Genomic DNA, 21,436 nt, shown 5'->3' with positions numbered 1-21,436 from the left:
ATGAATTGACAGGACATCAGTTTGCACGAGTAGTTTTTTGTTTCCTCCTTCAGAAATTATCTAGTCAAATATAGAAGCCCTTTGGTCATTTCACTATAAATGCATTCTTAAAAAAGCTATTTTAGCCTGACCAGGTGGTGGCACAGTGGATAGAGCGTCGGACTAGGATGTGGAAAGACCCAGGTTCGAGACCCCGAGGTCGCCAGCTTGAGTGCGGGCTCATCTGGTTTGAGCAAAAAGCTCACCAGCTCGGACCCAAGGTCGCTGGCTTGAGCAAGGGGTTACTTAGTCTGCTGAAAGCCCATGGTCAAGGCACATATGAGAAAGCAATCAATGAACAACTAAGGTGTCACAACAAAAAACTGATGATTGATGCTTCTCATCTCTCTTCGTTCCTGTCTGTCTGTCCCTATCTATCCTTCTCTCTGACTCTGTAAAAAAAATTAATAAAATCTTAAAAAAAAAAGAGGCTATTTTATCTTCTCCAATCATCTATAAATGGATGACTACATCAAGATCTAGATTTCTCAACTGTGAATCTGACATCTCCTAGATGTGCTCTGGGCAGCCTCATTTAACATGTCATAAACAGAATTTATCAATTCTCTCTAATCCTTGTAATTCTTCAGAAATAAAGAAGAAAGACCCAAAACCATAAAAGAGGTCATGTCAATAAAGATGACAACCTCCAAAAATTCACTCCTCTACGAAAAGAATCAGAAAACTGAACAAAAATGATCAGTTGACCTTTTCTGACTCTGGAAATTAAACAAGGTTTACAGGAACTCTGGGAGTGTTTTCTTTCCTTTTTTTTTTTTTTTTAAAGAAAAATGGCTGAATCTTGACAAGAACAGAACACTTTGTGTTGTTTTAAACATTTTTCTTTCTTTTTTTTTTTTTTTACAGAGACAGAGTCAGAGAGAGGGACAGATAGGGACAGACAGGAACGGAGAGAGATGAGAAGCATCAATCATTAGTTTTTTGTTGCAACACTGCACTCAAGCTGGTGACCTCGAGGTCTTGGACCTGGGTCCTCCGCATCCCAGTCCGACGCTCTATCCACTGCGCTACCGGCTGGTCAGGCCAGCTTTGTGGTGTTTTAATTTGCCTAACTCCATGTTCTGCTACTCCCCAGCCACCTGGCAGCCAGCAGAGGAAGCAGAACAGAACTGGAGGTTTTTCAAATTCTCATTCCCAAAGAATTAACATTGTCTGATCTGTCTAGCAGTTCTTCGGACTTGTAGTCCTTTGGAAGACCGCATGTAAGACTTGTATTTAACAAGCTACTTGGAGGGTACCCCAATGTGAAAACCTTCTTTGAGGAGAGAGAAGGCTCTGTGTTTGTCTAAATCAATTATGGGGAAGTGTTTTAACTTCATGGAAGGAAGAGGCAGTGAATAATATTTAAGACAAGTAATAGATAAACTAAACAACAAGTTTAAAAGGAAAAGCTGGGAATAAGATGTCCATAGGGGTTTTGAAAAGTTCTGACATACTCCTTGGAATCTAGAAGGCTACCTACATGCTCAGGACTGTTAGCCTGCTCAGTGAAGGCCCGAGAAGGCCAAACTCTCGCCTGTGCCTACCCTTGGAGGCTCTGCGTAAGCAGGGAGTGAGATGGGGCATGTCAAAAGGGCAGCAGAGGTAACCTAAAACAATTTCCATTGGCCAAAGGTAGAATGATTTGAGTAAGAAAAAATAACAGTATTGGGTTATGACTCTCCAAATAAAATATATGCTCATGAGTCCACAGTGATATAAATAAAGGACTGAATAAACATACAACTGGGGAAGAAGGTATTGTATAAATCATGGGTCTCAAACTCAACTCAGCATGTGGGCCGCAGAGCAAGATCACAGCTGTTCGGTGGGCCGCACTAGGTCTACAAAAGGCAACTGTTATGCAACACTTTTCTCACTGCAGTTGAAAACAAAAAAAAAAATCAGTACAACAAGCACAATCGTACATGCAGTTTACTCAGTGTCACAAAACGACCAGAAACTGTAGTTCGCATCACAACTGCTGTTAAATAAGCTATATCTAGCTAGGATGCTAGAGAAATGAAAAATACAAGTAGGCCCCTAGGCTAACTTAATTTTATCCAAAATATTTTGAACTTCGTGGATTAGTCTGCGGGCCGCACAAAATTGTTCGGCGGGCCGCACAAAATTGTTCGGCGGGCCGCGAGTTTGAGACCCCTGGTATAAATCTTCCTTACACAAGAATTACAACTAGCCCTGGCCGGTTGGCTCAGCGGTAGAGCGTCGGCCTAGCGTGCGGAGGACCCGGGTTCGATTCCCGGCCAGGGCACATAGGAGAAGCGCCCATTTGCTTCTCCACCCCTCCGCCGCGCTTTCCTCTCTGTCTCTCTCTTCCCCTCCCGCAGCCAAGGCTCCATTGGAGCAAAGATGGCCCGGGCGCTGGGCATGGCTCTGTGGCCTCTGCCTCAGGCGCTAGAGTGGCTCTGGTCGCAATATGGCGAAGCCCAGGATGGGCAGAGCATCGCCCCCTGGGGGGCAGAGCACTGCCCCTGGTGGGCGTGCCGGGTGGATCCCGGTCGGGCGCATGCGGGAGTCTGTCTGACTGTCTCTCCCTGTTTCCAGCTTCAGAAAAATGAAAAAAAAAAAAAAAAAAAGAATTACAACTAAAAATTGTACAAGCAATGAAGGGGAAAAAATGACCTTTAGTATACCATAGTAATAATTACTGCAGGCAAGATAAAATGAGAAATGCTGAAAGTGAAATATTAGTATGTTCTTTAAAGAGAAACAGGACGCCTGGCCCGTGGTGGCGCAGTGAATAAAGTGTTGGCCAGGAATGCTGAGGTTGCTGTTCAAAACCCTGGGCTTGCTTGGTCAAGGCATTTAAAAGAAGCAACGAGCAAGCAATGAACAACTAAAGTGAAGCAACTATGAGTTGATACTTCTTCTTGCCTGGTCAAGGCACATATGGGAGTCGATGCTTCCTGCTCCTCCCCTTTTCTCTGTCTCTCTTACTCTCTTTCTTCTTTAAAATGAATGAATAAATAAATAATATATTTAAAGATACTTCTTGCTCCCCTCCCTATTCTCTCTGTAAAATCAATAAATAAAATCTTTAAAAAATAAACAGGATATTTGAGTAAACTCAAAGAATCGCCTCCAAAATACAAAAGTAACAAAAATGTTAAAATAACAATGAAAAGGGAAAAACAGCAATTAGAAATTTCACCAAAAACACACAGTAAATATGTAATCATTGTACATTATATAGTTGTAATGTAATTATTATTTACTAATTTTTAACTTTAAGAACTAAGTTATGAAAAAAGGAGACGTTGCTTATTGAAATGTAAGCATTTTAACATCAAATGAAAGAGGAGAGAGTAAAAGTTTAGGTGAGAGAAGGTAAGAGGTGAAAGAGATGGGAAATGAACACAGTGGGTCAAGAGATAATGTTCAGCATGCTTACAGTTAAAAAAGAAATAGTGTCATCAGATGGCGCAAACTGAGATAAATTCTTAACTCTCAAAGCAAGAAGTCAATAGTGTCTAATACTATTAAAAGATCAATAAATACTTTAGGCATAATAGTTAGCTATATACTAGCCATCACAGGAAGAATTAAAATGTAAAAATAGTTAAAAGATTAAATATAATTTTCTCTTGGGAGAACAGGGGTGGGGCAAAGACTGCAAGATCCTTCTATATGATTTTGATTTTAATACCATATGCATGTATCATTTGGAAGTTTTTTTAAAATTTATTTTATATAAAGCAAAAAAAATCTATTATTTTCAGCAGTGAATAAAAATAACTCGTTCAGCCCTAGCTGGATAGCTCAGCTGGTTAATAGTATGATCCTGAAGCACAGAGACTGCCGGTTCGATCAAGGGTCAGGACACAGACAGGAACACAGATTGATGTTCCTGTCTGTCTGTCTGTCTCTCTCTATATATCTCTACCCCACCTTCCTTTCTCAAAAATGAAAAAACAAAAAACTTCATTCATGGCAAAGTACTGAGAGTTTCTACTTAGCATAATGGTTGGACATAATATAAAACATGGCTCTTGCAATAAATGGCCAAAGCTTTCAACATAACATATTAAATGTTTAAATAATATTTACTGGTCTCAAAAGATGTTTCATTCATATTCTTTTCAACAATTTTAAATACTTAGAAGTTCCTATATTAAGTATTCATAAGTAAATACGAATTCTAGAATGGTACATCTGAAACCCATAAAATTTTATTAACCAGTGTCACTCTAATAAATTCAATTAAAAATAAATAAGTAAAAGTAAAATAAATACAGTGATATTCAGTTTAGTATTTCTCAGAATAACATTTACTTAAAACAATTTTGTATATAATGTATTAAGATGTTTGAAACACTGGAAGTGAGCTTAAAGTACATTCAATTCTGAATTATTTAAGCTAGTAGAAAATGATAATGGTATGAGTCATTAAAAAATATATATATATATATATACTTCCAAATCATTAATCTTTAGTTTTAAAGTATTTGTGTATATAAACGCTTGGATAAATCTGTTTTGTGTGTTTATGTGACTGTGGATATGAGGTAGAGAGGGACTCTAGAAATTCATTGTGCTTTTTTTTAGCCTTTTTTTTTTTTTTTTTTTTTTTTTTTACAGAGTCAGAGAGTCAGAGAGAGGGATAGACAGACAGGAACGAAGAGAGATGAGAAGCATGAGTCATCAGTTTTTCGTTGTGCACTGTGACACCTTAGTTGTTCATTGATTGCTTTCTCATATGCCTTGACCACGGGCCTTCAGCAGACCGAGTAACCCCTTGCTCGAGCCAGCGACCTTGGGTCCAAGCTGGTGACCTTGGAGTCTCGAACCTGGGTCCTCAGCATCCCAGTTCGATGCTCTATCCACTGCACCACCGCCTGGTCAGGCTAGAAATTCATTGTTTCTCACACAAAATTATAAAATCATGTGGGTTCCAAGTTAAAAAAAAAAAGCAAAAACTTTTCACCTGACCAGTAATGGCACAATAGATAGTTGACCTGGGATGCTGAGGTAGGTCCCGGGCTCAAAACCCCTAAAGTCGCCAGCTTGAGTGCAGGGTCACTGGCTTGAGCACAAAGGTTGCTACTTGAAGCCCAAGGTCACCAGCTCGAGCAAAGTGTCACTGACTCAGTTTGAGCTCTGCCCCACCCCAAGTCAAGGCACATATGAGAAGCAATCAATGAGCAACTAAAGTGACGTACCTACCGGCCTGACCAGGTAGTGGCACAGTGGATAGAGTGTCAGACTGGGATGCGGAGAACCCAGGTTCGAGGCCCTGAGGTCACCAGCTTGAGCGTGGGCTCATCTGGCTTGAGCACAGGCTTACCAACTTGAATGTGGGGTCACTGGCTTGAGCAAGGGGTTACTCGTTCTGTTGTAGCCCCCGCCCCAGTCAAGGTACATATGAGAAAGCAATCAATGAACAACTAAGGAGACTAAGGAGCCGCAAGGAAGAATTGATGCTTCTAATCTCTCTCCCTTCCTGCCTGTCTGACCCTATCTGTCCCTCTCTCTGTCTGCAAATAAATAAATAAATAAATAGTGATGCGCCTATGGGTTGATGCTTCTCATCTCCCTCTCGTCCTCTCAATCCCTTCCTGTCTCTCTCTCTCTCCCTCAAAAGTGGGGGTGGGGGAGCCTGACCAGGCGGTGGCGCAGTGGATAGAGCATCAGACTGGGATGCAGAGGACCCAGGTTTGAGACCTCGAAGTCGCCAGCTTGAGCGCGGGCTCATCTGGCCTGAGCAAAAAGCTCACCAGCTTGGACCCAAGGTGGCTGGCTTGAGCAAGGGGTTACTCGGTCTGCTGAAGGCCCGCGGTCAAGGCACATATGAGAAAACAATCAATGAACAACTAAGGTGTCACAATGAAAAACTGATGATTGATGCTTCTCATTTCTCTCCATTCCTGTCTGTCTGTCCCTCCTCTCTCTGACTCTCTGTCTCTGGGAAGAAAAAAAAAAAGTAGTGGTGGGAGATGGGGAAGGAAAGAAAGCAGCAATTAGTCATTTTTCTTGGCTTTCCTAATCTCTCCCATTGCTAAGCCAGGGTGGAAATACTGCATGCTCTCAATTTTTCTAAAACATAAACCAATCTTTTTATGGGATTAATTTTTATTCATACCATCTCTGCCAATATGAATGGTGAGGTGGCCTCAGAAACCCCAATGCAATGCTATACAACTTTTAAAAACCTTTTTAAAAATTAAAATTCTTATAGTTTCAGCATAATGCTTATTAAGAAACTGGCCAATACACAAAGATTTACCTGTGTTACTAAGGGCAACATCAAACTTTAACAACTATTTTTTCTTCTTCGAGACTATTTTCTAAATCTGTGAAAAGAAGCTATATTATATCTCACAGTGTTGCTGCTAGAATCAAATGAGATAATATATTTGAAACATCTGATCAATCAATAAATGTCAGTTCTATCTCTCCCTTTGTCTTACATGTATCTTGGTACAAGGTAAAGTTTAAGTAAAACATTTACCCAAATTATTAATTTATTCAAAATTGACATATCAAGTCCCCAATATATATTAGACATGTTCTAAATAATCAGTGTTCTATGCAAGAAACTGCTCTACCAGATCAAGACTTAATTAAGCCTTTAAGTGATTAAAATAGTACAGAATTAATGTAGAAACTGACAGATAAAAGCCACACAGAGGACCTACCCCATTAAATTTAATTTCTAAGAAATAATTTTAAAAAAGGAGGATCCAGAAGTTGAGCCACTCTAAAGAGGACTTTAATGTATGAGAGAAACCTTTATATACTCTTATACTATATTTGCCTCAATAAAAATGTTAAACTTCCACATGACAAAAGAGCACAAAGATAAAAGACTAGCGATATACGATATACGGGGACTGCAACATATAAATCAGTAGCAAAAAGGAACTGAAAAGAAAGATGACCAAATAATCCAAGAGAAAAAGAAATATATATGACTTATAAATTCATGAAAAGAGGCTAATCTCAGTATAACAAAAAAAAAAAACCCTGCTCATTTTAAAAAATGAGAAATCATCTTAGATTCACAAAAACTTTCAAAGCCTGACATTTGTGAGTTCTGGTGAGCACAGCAAAGTGGAAAATTCACTCTGCTAGTGAAGCAGAGATGATAACAGCCACGTTAGGGACTTTAGCAGTTACCAAACATATACTTCTCTACGCTCCAATACTGCTACTTATACTTGTTCACTGTATATGTATAGCAGCAAAGTCTGTGGCAACAAAAGCTAATGATAATCTCAACAGTATGGAAACTGGATTAACACAGTGGACTACGGTCTCACGATAGATACAGTACAGCAGTTAAAGAAACAGACACATGGATACATGTTTATATGCATACATAAGAACTTGGATAGGTCTCAAAACATAGCAAATGAAGTTAGGATACTGTAATATACCATTTATGTAATATTTCATAGTACACACAAAACAATATTTACTATACCCATAAACAATAAATGTAATATATAGTATTAAAACTGTACAAAACACTTTGAATTCATGGTAGCTTCTGTCCTTGAAAACTAGAAGGACAATGATGATGTCAACTTTATATAATTTATTTTATTAAAAAATAACAGATAATGTAACATTAACATTTGTCAATTCTAAGTTAGGTGGGTATTTGTCCTATTATTCCAGATATTTTAGCCAAAACAAAAACTAATAAAAAATCACTAATAATCTTAATTCAACTCTTTTCATCTTATTTTAAATATTGGGGGGAAAAACATACTAGAATTCACCTTGCTAATACAAGATAAGCAAATGAAATAAATTCCAGGTCACATAATTATGCTGATAAAGCTTACAAAACGTAGAATAAAATATAAGGTAAAGAGTTTGTTTTAATTTCCACATTTCCAGTTTGACAGCTACCACTAAAATTTTCATCTAAGCACTGAAAAAATAAGTAGAAAGTACAAGTCCAAAAATAAACCAACTAACCTGTATGAGTTCTTCTATGTCTCTGGAGCTCATCACTTCTTGTGAATCTTTTGCCACAAAACATCCAGTTGCACACAAAAGGTCTTTCTCCAGTATGCCAGCGAAGATGTGCTCGTAAGTGAGATGTTTTGCCATAAACTTTTCCACATCCTTCAATATGACAGATATGCTGTTTCTTTTTTCCTGGTTCATTACTGCCTCTAACAAAACAAAAACCAAACATTTAGTACACTCCAGACACCTTATAATTATGGAAAAGTAAAAGGAAATCTGAGTAGGATTTCTAAATCTTGATGCATTAACTGTAGTTAAAAACCAGGAAAATTCTGCCTGAGAGTGGCAGAGCAGTGGAGAGAGCATCGGGCTGGGAGAGGGCCCAGGTTGGAAACCCCGAGTCACCGGCGCGCGCACAGGTTTGCCAGCTTAAGCACAGGGTCGTTGGCTTGAAGCCCAAGGTTGCTGGCTTGGGTTGAGCCATTGGTCAAGGCATGTATGAGAAGCAATCAATGAACAATTAAATGATGCAACTACGAGTTGATGTTTCTCATCTCCTTTCCTTTCTGTCCCTCTCTCACTTAAGGGGGAAAAAAACCCAGGGTTGTATACAAAACTGAAAAATGCTATAAAAATATGTCACTGTCAGAAAGTTTACGTTCATGTTTATTTCTTTTTTTGTATTTTTCCAAAGTGAGAAGTGGGGAGGCAGTCACACACTCTCCCACATGTGCCTGACCGAGATCCACCTGGCATGCCCACCAGGGCGCGATGCTCTGTCCATCTGGGGCATGGAGCTATTCTAGCACCTGAGGCAGAGGCCATGGAGCTGTCCTCAGTGCCTGGGCCAACTTTGCTCCAGTGGAGCCTTGGCTGCAGGAGGGGAAGAGAGAGACAGAGAGGAAGGAGAGGGGGGAAGGGTGGAGAAGCAGATGGCACTTCTCCTGTGTGCCCTGGCTGGGAATCAAACCCAGGACTTCCACACGCCAGGTCGACGCTCTACCACTGAGCCAACCAGCCAGGGCTCATGTTTATTTCTTAGCAGGCTCTTCCCTGTGGAAAGAAAATTTCTTTTTTTTTTTTTTTCATTTTTCTGAAGCTGGAAACAGGGAGAGACAGTCAGACAGACTCCCGCATGCGCCCGACCGGGATCCACCCGGCACGCCCACCAGGGGTGACGCTCTGCCCACCAGGGGGCGATGCTCTGCCCATCCTGGGCGTCGCCATGTTGCGACCAGAGCCACTCTAGCGCCTGGGGCAGAGGCCACAGAGCCATCCCCAGCGCCCGGGCCATCTTTGCTCCAATGGAGCCTTGGCTGCGGGAGGGGAAGAGAGAGACAGAGAGGAAGGCGCGGCGGAGGGGTGGAGAAGCAAATGTGCGCTTCTCCTGTGTGCCCTGGCCGGGAATCGAACCCGGGTCCTCCGCACGCTAGGCCGACGCTCAACCGCTGAGCCAACCGGCCAGGGCCAAGAAAATTTCTTTAAACTTTCAAGACACCTGAGAATTCTCTGATATACCCAAGGATAGTATTCCCCATTTAATAGTATAAGGTACAGAGTTTCAATTCTAGCAGGACAGTGATGAACTCCATACACCTACTCCTGTGAAACTGGTGAAAATTATAAAAAAACAAAACAAAATAAATACCACTTTCAGTCTGGAACTGGCCCTAGGAGTATACAGCAAATAAAGAAACCTGCATCCATGAAAATCACAGAATTTAACTGAACAGCGAGAGAATGTGGTATCTGAGCCAAGACACTTCCACTCCCTCCCCCACCCCTCCCTTCCCTTCCCCCTCCCTTGACACAGAAACACGATTGGTGCAGCCAAGAACACAGTTCCCTCTCCTCCCATCTTCTAGTTGGAAGGTATCTACCTACAAGGGGCAGGACATCAGCATTTCTTACTCTACCCCCAACTACCTGTGGCTGAGGCTAAATTGCAGGTGAGTATGGCCCACAGCCAGGGACTCCATTTCACCCAACCCCACCTCCTTAGACATAGGCTCCACCTTGGACAGGGCAAGGTGAAAACGCCAGCGTCCAGATCACCCTTGACCCAGCTCATTTGTAATTCATAAATCAGAGGTTCCCAAGCCAGGAGAGGCAAGCCAAGAAAACCTGAGGCTACTGATGCCCCTGCCAACGAGCATGCACCTGCTACAGCAGGGATGCCACTGAGAGAGAAAGATGCCTCTCATGTCTCAACCCCCAGTTCAAGATTATGACAGATTCTGGCTAGAGGATGAGCATACCATATAAACAGAGTTCCAAATCTCTCCTCTCTCTGCCAAAATGGACTTTATTTGCAACAAAGTGTGGAGAAGTTTGACACTCAGAGGTTCTTAAAAAATACTGGAGATTAGCCTGACCACGTGGTGGCACAATGGATAGAGCATCAGCCTGGGATACGGAGGACCCATGTTCAAAACCCCAATGTTGCCGGCTTGAGTGTGGGCTCACCACCTTGAGTGCAGGATCACAGTAATGATCCCATGGATGCTGGCTTGAAGCCCAAGATGACTGGCGTGAAGCCCAAGGTTGCTGGCTTGAGCAAGAGGTTACTGGCTTGGCTGTAGCCCCATCACCCAGGTTAGGGCACATGTGAGAGAACAATCAATGAACAATTAAGATGCCGCAATGAAGAACTGATGCTTCTCATTTCTCTCCTTTCCTGTCTGTCTGTCCCTATCTGTGTGGTCTCTCTCACTAAAACAAACAAAAAAACCCCCCCACACACACACAAAAACCACTGGAGATTAATGCAAAAGTCAACTGGGAAAAAGTCTAATACAATCATTGGAAAAAAAGGTTAAACCAGGGGCAGTCAATCTTTTTATACCTACTGCCCACTTTTGTATCTCTGTTAGTAGTAACATTTTCTAACTGCCCACCGGTTCCACAGTAATGGTGATTTATAAAGTAGGGAAGTAACTTAACTTTATAAAATTTATAAAGCAGAGTTACAGCAAGTTAAAGCATATAATAATAATGACTTACCAAGTACTTTATGTCGAATTTTCGCTGTTTGGCAGAATAAATCTTTATAAAACAACTTACTATAGTTAAATCTTTTTATTTTTACTTTGGTTGCTCCGTTACCGCCCACCATGAAAGCTGGAACGCCCCCTAGTGGGCAGTAGGGACCAGGTTGACTACCACTGGGTTAAACTGTAGGCTAGATTAGGCTGCCAGACAGAAGCCAGAAAAGAGACAGTTGGGAGGAGCCCTCCAGAGTTAGAATAAATCTCAAGCACAGACCACGTAATCTAGTACATGAAGGAAACTGATTGGATCAGATTGTGAAAAAATGTATGCTCCAGGACATTGTTGAAAACAATAGAGCAATCAGCTGGAAATTAGTGAAGCATAATAGCTGGGTGTGGTCAGGGAAGAAGACAATCAAAACCAAGGTCATCCCAGAGTCATATTCAAGTCTGCATCCACTGAGGAGCAACAGGCTTCATGGTGTGCCAGGAGTGTCTCTAAAATATACAGCCTGTCACTAAATAAATAAGCAAACAACAATAACAAGCTGTGAATAGGGAGAGGGGAGGGACAGTGCTAAGAGTTGCTGCAAGATATTATCTGAACTGTCCAGTTTCCAACAAAAGATTATGAGGCATGCCAAAAACAAAACAAAAAGGTATGACCCATATATTAGGGGGGGAAAACAGGAAAGAGAAGCTGCCTGTGAGAGCAACCATTTTTAATAAAACTTCAAAGTAGCCATTATAAATATGTTGGAAAAACTAAAGGAAATCATGATTAAAGAAGCAAAACGACAATGTCACATCAAATAGAGAATATCAATAAAGAGGAATAATTTTTAAAAACCAATTGGAGCCTGACCAGGCGGTGGCGCAGTGGGTAGAGAGTCCTACTGGGATGCCGAGGACCCAGGTTCAAGACCCCGAGGTCTCCAGCTTGAGCATGGGCTCATCTGGCTTCAGCAAAAAGCTCACCAGCTTGGACCCAAGGTCACTGACTCAAGCAAGGGGTTACTCGGTCTGCTGAAGGCCCGCGGTCAAGGCATATGAGAAAGCAATCAATGAACAATTACTAAGGTGTCGCAACAACAACAAAAAAAACTAATGATTGATGCTTCTCATCTCTCTCCGTTCCTGTCTGTCCCTATCTATCCCTCTCTCTGACTCTCTCTCTCTCTCTCTCTCTGTCCCTGTAAAAACAAATAAACAAACAAACAAAAAAACAATTGGAGGCCTTGGCTGGTTGGCTCAGAGGTAGGGTGTCAGCCTGGCGTGTAAAAGTCCCAGGTTCGATTCCTGGTCAGGGCACACAGGAGAAGAGACCATCTGTTTCTCCACCCCTTCTCCCCACCCTCTCTTCTCCTCCCACAGCCATGGCTCAAATGAGCAAGTTAGCCCCAGGTGCTGAGGATGGCTCCATAGTTCTGCCTCAGGTGCTAAAGTAGCTAGGTTGCCAAGCAACAGAACAGCAGCTCCAGATGGACAGAACATCAGCCCCAGATGGGTAGCTGGGTGGATCCTGGTCAAGATGCATACAGGAGTCTGTCTCTGCGCCTCCCTGCCTTTCACTTGCGGCTGTGATGGTGGCCATGGCTACTGGCCATACAACTCTGAAAGCAAACGACCCTAAAAAGCAATTCTACCGCACATAGCGATGGTAATTATACAATTATAACAGGATAACTGCATATGTCTTCTCTTAACTAATTTTAAAAAGCAATTTTATAAACAATATGCATAAAACGTATTATCAAGCCTATAACATTATAAAAATGTAATATATGTTAACTATTTGCCAAAAATAGCACCACGTAGGTGGATTAAAGCAAAGCTATACTGGGCTGAGGAAACCACTTGAAGTGGGAACTCAAGCTCACAGGAACCAGAAATGATACAGTTAACACAGCAAAAGCTAAACATACCTGTTTGCTTTCTCTCCACCTTTTTTTTTTTTTTTTTTGTATTTTTCTGAAGCTGGAAACGGGGAGAGACAGTCAGACAGACTCCCGCATGCGCCTGACTGGGATCCACCCGGCACGCCCACTAGGGGCGATGCTCTGCCCACCAGGGGACGATGCTCTGCCCCTCCGGGGCGTCGCTCTGCCGCGACCAGAGCCACTCTAGCGCCTGGGGCAGAGGCCAAGGAGCCATCCCCAGCGCCCGGGCCATCTTTGCTCCAATGGAGCCTTGGCTGCGGGAGGGGAAGAGAGAGACAGAGAGGAAGGAGGGGGGGGTGGAGAAGCAAATGGGCGCTTCTCCTATGTGCCCTGGCCGGGAATCGAACCCGGGTCCCCCGCATGCCAGGCCAACGCTCTACCGCTGAGCCAACAGGCCAGGGCCCACTTCTTATTTTTAATTGACTTTATTGGCACCATGAATGTGCCCAATCTCATCTGATCTTGGAAGCTAAGCAGGGTTGGGCCTGGTTGGTACTTGGATGGGAGACTTTATTGGGGTGTGTTGGGCAGATAAAATATATTATGCTCACTTTGTTAAAGACGGCTCTGCCCACATGGAAGCCCATTGCCGACGCGATTGCTTGGAATGGGCGTGATTATGTTAATATGTGTTGGGGGACGGCTTTCACGCCAAAAGGTTTTAAAAGTAAGAGAGATCACATTGTTCCTGGGGAAGACTGATTACATTCTAGGAGGAGCCCATGCTGTAGGAGAGTAGAGAAAGGCCACGTGGAGGAGGCCAGGAGAAGCCGCCAACATGGCAGAGTGCTGAAGGAGAAACCAGTTTGTGCAGAGAGAAGGAGATGGGGAACAGAGGTGAATAAAGCTGGTGAGCTAGAAACCTTTGATTCTAGGAAACTCGAATAAGCCAGTAGCTTTGTGAGCACTGAATGAGTGGGTTTTGGAGCCCAGTGTATGTTTTTACTTGCCCACTGGGTGCAAGCTAGGATTAAAGCTAATGGCCCACCAGCTCTTGCCTCCATTGTTTCATTACTGTCTGTCTGAATCTAATGGGAACCTGCATGGGCCAGGCAGCTGTGATGGTGGCCGTGGCTACTGCCTTGACAGGGTGACATTGGTTAATAAAATTACATAGGTTTTGATAAAATGCCTACTCAGCCACCATCTTACGAACCATGCAGGCCTAAAGGAAGAAGGACTTGCCTATTCAGTACTCTGGCTCAGACCACCCTTGTAGCTGAATGCTGGTAAGGGACTACTAGATTAGGGTGCAGGCAACTTTGAAGAACTGTGGTGCCACTTCCAACCACAAACAGAAGTTATCTTGCCCTGCCTTTGTCCAAGGCCCTCTGACAACCCACATGACACCCTTTGCTGGTCTCAGCCTGCCTGCACCCAGGCGTTTTTAAAATCAGCTTTCTTTATGAAACATACTAGCCTTGTGTTTTTGGTTCAGCCTGCTGTTTCTGCCTTTCAGGTTTCAGGTGCATCACTCCTCTTCACTTGTGTAAAATAAGTAAAATTATATAAACTAGTAATTATAACAAAGTATTCTTGGGTTTGTAATATTTATACTATGTGTAACAATACCACAAAAGAGAATAGAACTACATAGGGGTAACCTTTCCATAACGCACTGGAATTCTGTTACTATAAATCTTAAACTGATTATGATAAGATATAGATGTTAAGTCCAAGAGCAACCACTAAGGAAGTAACTCAAAATAATACAGGGGGTCCATGACAGCCTCGACATAAGACATTTTGAGTTTATGATGCTCACTTCCATAAAACTTTAAAAAATTGAGAAAGGAGTGTTTTGCCTTACGCCACTGGCATCATTTGTCATTTTTTCTGTTACTACAGCACAGTATACAGTACAGTGTATTTATGTCCTTTTCCTTTTTCTGTGGCTTAGTTGTGTTTTTATGTTCTAGATTATGATTTTACAACTGTGTTAGGATAAGTAAGTGACTTAGCTAGAGTGTGTTTCAACATATCAAAATTCAGGTTATGTCACTGTTGTAAGAACAGGGACTGTGTCATAACAGGACCTCTGTATAATGAAAAAAATCATTAATGAAATTAAAGTGCAAAATTACAAGTTTAAAATGCTATATTTATTTAATGCAAAGAAAGGAATAGAGTACAAAAAAGAATGAGATATTGGAAACAAAAAGTAAAATGGCAGTTGTGAATTCAAGTATGTCAGCAGCATCAATGCAAACACGGATCACATAATCCAATCAAAAGGCAGATTTTTTGGGAGGTGGGTCTGATTGAATTTTAAAAATCCAGCTATATGCTGTATACAAGTGACACACTTTACATTCAAAGATACAAAAAAACTGAAAGTAAAATGATGCAAATAGACATGCCAACAAGACTCCAAGAAAGCTGGAATGGCTAGACGGACACTGACAAACCAAACTTTAAAACAAGACATTATCAGAGATGATGAGGAAGATTTCTTCAGGGTAACCTAGTCAATCCATCAGGAAGGTATAACAATTATAAACATAAAGAGTAACAAGAGTACACCAAAACAGATGGAGAGCCAATTCAACAATAGTTGGAGATCTCCATCTCTATTTTCAATATTTTCATAAAACAAGAACAATTACATGCCAATTGCTTAAATAATTTAGATGAGATGGACAAATTTCTAGAACGACAGAGAGTACGAAATCTGACTCAAGAACAAATAATCAGTCAGGAAAAAACCCGTAACAAGTAAAGAGACTGAATCAGCAGTCAAAAAAATACCAATGACCAGAATGCTTCACTGTGAACTCCACAAAACATTTAAAAAGTTAACACCAGTTCTTCAACAAACTCTGACAAAAATAAAACTGGAAGGAGTACTTCCCAACTCATTCTATGAAAGCAAAGACATTCATAATAAGAAAACACCCAGTATCTCTGATGAACACAGATGCAAAAATCGTCAACAAAATATTAACAAAACAAATCCAGCAACATAAAAATAATTATAAACCACAACCGAGTTGAATTTAATCCTATGAACATTAAAGTACTTTAACATCCAACAATCAATTAATGTATACCATGTTGATAGAATAAAAAACAAAAACTATATAACCGCCTCAACAGATGCAGAAATGCATTGGACAATAACCCAATATCCTTTCAAGACAAAAACATTCAATATAGTAGAAATAGTGTACTTCTACGATTTTTTTATTGACTGATTTTAGAGAGAGGAGAGAGAGAGAAGTGTGGGAGGTAGGGGGTGGGGAAGGAGCAGGAAGCATGAACTCATTGTAGTTGCGCTCATATGTGCCTTGACTGAGCATGCCTGGCATTTCAAACCGGCAACCTCAGTGTTCCAGACCGACATTTTATCAACTGCACCACCATAGGTCAGGCGAATGGACTCAAGGGTATATTTGAAAAACCCAGAGTTAATATCATACTTTATGGTAAAAGACCGAATGCTTTTTCCCCTAAGATAGGGATCAAAACAGTGATGTCCACTTCCACCACTTCTATTCAACACTAAATAGAAGTGTTCTTTCTGTAGGTTCTAGACAGAACAGTTAGGTAAGAAAAAGAAAAGTCGACAGATACGGATGACGTCAGAGTAATGGCGGAGTAGGAAGCGATACCGATAAATCTCCCCCAAAACTCAACAAGATCTTCAACCAGAAACAGAAAAACCTATACTTGGAGCTTCCAGATTCTTCGCAATACACCCAAAGGTATGATTGAGTGAAAAATTGGCTAAATATATAACCAAACCCCGAAGGAAATAGGGAGTAAGAAATGCTCCGCCTTCCTCACTAACCTAAACAGGGCGGCTTTCTCTGGTAACTGTGAATATAGAAACTGAGGCGGGCAAAGGGGGTGAATAGATCCAGGCCCCCGCAGCAAAAACGGCCGAACCAGGCTGTGGCTCAGAGATCCAAGCCGAGGAAAATCTGATCCTGTGGCAACCCGGGCAATACAAGCTAACACTCGCGCCAAACCCAAACAAAGAAAGACAAGCGGAGCGGCCATTTTACCCGGTCTCCTGGTCGGTGCGCAGTTAGTGGAAGAGAGATTTCTTCCTAAGCCGCGGAAGTGGGTGCCCGTGTTGCCCCACGGAGAGGCAGGGTCAGAGGCCTTTCTGTGGGCTGAGGGCAGAGTCTCTGGGCAGCCACAGCGCCCTGGGAAAGCCACGCACGGGAGGGAGTGAGAACTAATCCCAACGGTGGAGATTTTCCGTGCTGGAGGCTGTTTCACTCAGAGGGAACCACGGCCGGCCTCATATCCTGGTTTGCGCGCAGATAAGGAGTGAGCGATTCCTCCGAGTGCCTCGGCAGTGCGCGCCCGTGTTATCGCACAGAGGGGCAGAGTCAGGGGCCTTTGTGTGGGCCAAAGCGGAATCTCGGGCCGCCCCAGCACCTTGCAAAAGCCGCACACGGGGACGGAGCGAGACTCAATTCCAACGCTGCAACTTTTCCCTGCGGTTGGGGGTTTCACTCAGAGCGTGAGACTGCTGGCCGGATATCCTGGTTGCAGACAGTGAGTGAGAGTTTCCTCCAAGCGCCCCGGAAGTGGGCGCCCGCTTGTGTTACCGGATAGAGTGGCAGAGCCAGAGGTCTTCGAGTGGGCGGAAAGCCCGCCTGATTATGCTAGCAGCTCTGACTGACTGAGCCTTACCCAGAGCCCTGTGCTGAGTGGAAATAGAGTGGGGAGTTGCCAGCAATTTGAGCCTCTTACTATCCAGGCAGAGGCAGCAGCAACCCCATACCTGGACTATCAGGCTACTAATTGAGGAAGGAAAGACTAGGAGAAAGGCTCCAGGAACACGGACTCTCTCACTGTCGGAGCCTATAAATGCTAATGAGCCTCGACTCCCAACGAGAATAAAGCACAATACATGACATTGCCATAGAGACTTATCAACTGCAAACCTCTACCTGAGCGTGCCAAAGGGGCAGAACCCGGGGTACAGAGTCACCGACCAGGAAGAGGGAGAGAAAAGAAAAAGCAAGAAGATAACCTCTCAAAATCAAGAATAATCTGCAGACTTTATAACCTATCCCATTTTATTATATTTGTTCGTTTGTTTCTCTTATCTTCATTCTTGAGACTTTTTTTTCCTCCTCCAATTTGGCCGATTAACTCTCTACCGGTCTTACTCTCTCCTCTCCTTGAACTACACTACCCATAAGTGTTACATCTCCCATTATCATTTCTCTTCTCTTCCTTTCTCTCTATGAGGGTTGCACTCCAAAACCCTTAACTCTCTCTCTCTCTCTCCTTTCTTTTTTCTTCTTTTAGTGGTTCCCTCTTTTTTTCTCTCTCTCTCTTTCTTTTCTCCCTCTATATTAGTTTCTTCCTTTCTCCTTTACATCTCCTCTCATTCAAACCTCAATAACAAACAAATTATCTTATCTGGGACTCAAACCTATGTTTGTGGCATTTTGGGGGGTTTTTACTTCACCTTTTTAACTCACTAGCAGTGCTCCCATCCCTGGCTCTCCATATTATCTAGTTCTTGTTCCACTAAATACAATAGTAAGTTTTTAATTTGTCCCCCCATTTTTCCATTTTCCTCTTATTCCTCTCATCATAACTCTTAGAAAACCAACACCTAAAAGCAAATCATTTTATTCTTGACCCAAATTTTTTCCTTATTTGCTTTTTGTGGGTCCATACGCTCTTTTTTTTTTCTTTTTTCTTTTATTTTTTTTCCTTTTTTTTTTTCTTTCTCTCTTTTTTGCCCCTTTATTACTTTTCCCCAATTCAGGCCCTCCATCACAGGCATTGTTTGTTATAACTCACAGTCCACCACAAGATTTTCTCAAGAAAGAGGGGAGAGGAGAGGAGAGGAAAAAAAGAGGGGGGGGAATAATTTCCTTTTCTAAAAATTTTTATTTTATTTTATTTTTCTTTATTTCATTATTAATTTTTTTTAAAAAAACAACTCTTTTCGATTTGTTATTTTTTTATTTTTTTTAACTTTTTATTCTTTATTAAATCTCATTAATACTATCAACAAAACCACCCTCAGATGCCATTAAGGAAGAGAAAATCGAATATCATGGATACAAAAGAAAGAGAGGTAACACAGCTAGATGAGGAAAAATCTATGGAGAAAAAATTTAATATATTGGAAACCTTGGAGCTAAATGACAGAGAATTCAAGATAGAAATCCTAAAAATCCTCCGAGATATACAAGAAAACACAGAAAGGCAATATAGGGAAATCAGAAAACAACTCCATGAACACAAAGAATATATGTCCAAGGAAATTGAAACTATAAAAACAAATCAAACAGAGATGAAAAACTCAATTCACAAGCTGAAAAACGAAGTAACAAGCTTAGCTAATAGAACAGGTCAGATAGAAGAGAGGATTAGTGAAATAGAAGACAAGCAACTTGAGGCACAACAGAGAGAAGAAGAAAGAGACTCAAAAATTAAAAAAAATGAGATAGCCCTACAAGAATTATCTGACTCCATCAAAAAGAATAACATAAGAATAATAGGTATATCAGAGGGAGAAGAGAGAGAAAATGGAATGGAGAACATACTTAAACAAATAATTGATGAGAACTTCCCAAGCCTGTGGAAAGAACTAAAGCCTCAAGTTCAAGAAGCAAACAGAACTCCAAGTTTTCTTAACCCCAACAAACCTACTCCAAGGCATATCATAATGAAATTGACACAAACCAACAGCAAAGAAAAAATTCTCAAGGCAGCCAGGGAAAAGAAGAATACAACATATAAAAGAAGGCCCATTAGATTATCATCAGATTTCTCAGCAGAAACTCTACAAGCTAGAAGAGAGTGGACCCCAATATTTAAAGTCCTGAAAGAGAGGAACTTTCAGCCACGAATACTATACCCATCAAAGCTATCCTTCAAATACGAAGGAGAAATAAAAACATTCACAGATACAGAAAAGATGAGGGAATTTATCATCAGAAAACCCCCACTCCAGGAATTACTAAAGGGGGTTCTCCAATCAGATACAAAGAACAAAAAAAAAACAGAGCCACAAGTAAAAGCTCCAAGAAGAACACAATAAAACCAAATTTAAACTGTGACAACAACAAAAAGAAAGAGGGGGAGAAGACGGAGATTAACAGTAGCAAAGGACGATGGAGTGCAAAAGTACTCACAAAATAGTTCGCTACAATGAACAGGGTAGGGACCCTTTTCATTACTCAAAGGTAACCACCATTGAAAAAACCACCACAGAAGCACATGAGATAAAAAAGATAGCAACAGAGGAAAGATGTATGGAATACAACCAAATAAAAACAAAAGATAGAAAAACGAAAGAGAAGGATCAAACAAGACACAAAACTAACAGAAAGCAAGATATAAAATGGCAATAGGGAACTCACAAGTATCAATAATTACACTAAATGTAAATGGATTAAACTCACCAATAAAAAGGCACAGAGTAGCAGAATGGATTAAAAAAGAAAATCCAACTGTATGCTGCCTACAGGAAACTCATCTAAGTAACAAGGATAAAAACAAATTCAAAGTGAAAGGCTGGAAAACAATACTCCAAGCAAATAACATCCAAAAAAAAGCAGGTGTAGCAATACTCATATCGGATAATGCTGACTACAAGACAGGAAAAGTACTTAGAGACAAAAATGGCCATTTCATAATGGCTAAGGGGACACTGAATCAAGAAGACATAACAATTCTTAATATATATGCACCAAACCAAGGAGCACCAAAATATATAAGACAGCTACTTATTGATCTTAAAACAAAAACTGACAAAAATACAATCATACTTGGAGACCTCAATACACCGCTGACGGCTCTAGATCGGTCATCCAAACAGAGAATCAACAAAGACATAGTGGCCTTAAACAAAACACTAGAGCACCTGGATATGATAGACATCTACAGGACACTTCATCCCAAAGTGACTGAGTATACATTTTTCTCCAGTGTACATGGATCATTCTCAAGAATTGACCATATGTTGGGCCACAAAAACAATATCAGCAAATTCAGAAAAATTGAAGTTGTACCAAGCATATTTTCTGATCATAAAGCCTTGAAACTAGAATTCAACTGCAAAAAAGAGGAAAAAAATCCCACAAAAATGTGGAAACTAAACAACATACTTTTAAAAAATGAATGGGTCAAAGAAGAAATAAGTGCAGAGATCAAAAGATATATACAGACTAATGAAAATGAAAATACGACATATCAGAATCTATGGGATGCAGCAAAAGCAGTGATAAGAGGGAAGTTCATATCGCTTCAGGCATATATGAACAAACGAGAGAGAGCCCAAGTGAACCACTTAACTTCCCACCTTAAGGAACTAGAAAAAGAAGAACAAAGACAACCCAAAACCAGCCGAAGAAAGGAGATAATAAAAATCAGAGCAGAAATAAGTGAATTAGAGAACAGAAAAACTATAGAAAAAATTAATAGAACAAGGAGCTGGTTCTTTGAAAAGATCAACAAAATTGACAAACCCTTGGCAAGACTTACCAAGGAAAAAAGAGAAAGAACTCATATAAACAAAATACAAAATGAAAGAGGAGAAAT

At 41.2% G+C, this 21,436-nt stretch overlaps 1 protein-coding gene across 2 annotated transcripts in view; it reads right to left on the bottom strand.

The window, feature by feature from the left end:
• SP4 (Sp4 transcription factor) overlaps window positions 1-21,436 on the bottom strand; it is an 80,997-nt gene that overhangs the window by 9,516 nt on the left and 50,045 nt on the right. For both annotated transcript variants that reach the window (XM_066238550.1, XM_066238551.1), the window contains exon 5: window positions 7,987-8,186. In XM_066238550.1, coding sequence (XP_066094647.1) covers window positions 7,987-8,186 — 200 coding nt within the window. The remainder of the gene's footprint in view (window positions 1-7,986; window positions 8,187-21,436) is intronic.

The sequence above is a fragment of the Saccopteryx bilineata genome, chromosome 7, assembly GCF_036850765.1.
Source record: "Saccopteryx bilineata isolate mSacBil1 chromosome 7, mSacBil1_pri_phased_curated, whole genome shotgun sequence".
Lineage (NCBI taxonomy): Eukaryota > Metazoa > Chordata > Mammalia > Chiroptera > Emballonuridae > Saccopteryx > Saccopteryx bilineata.
Note: the sequence above shows the minus strand (reverse complement) of the source record. Positions and strands in the feature narration are given on the sequence as shown.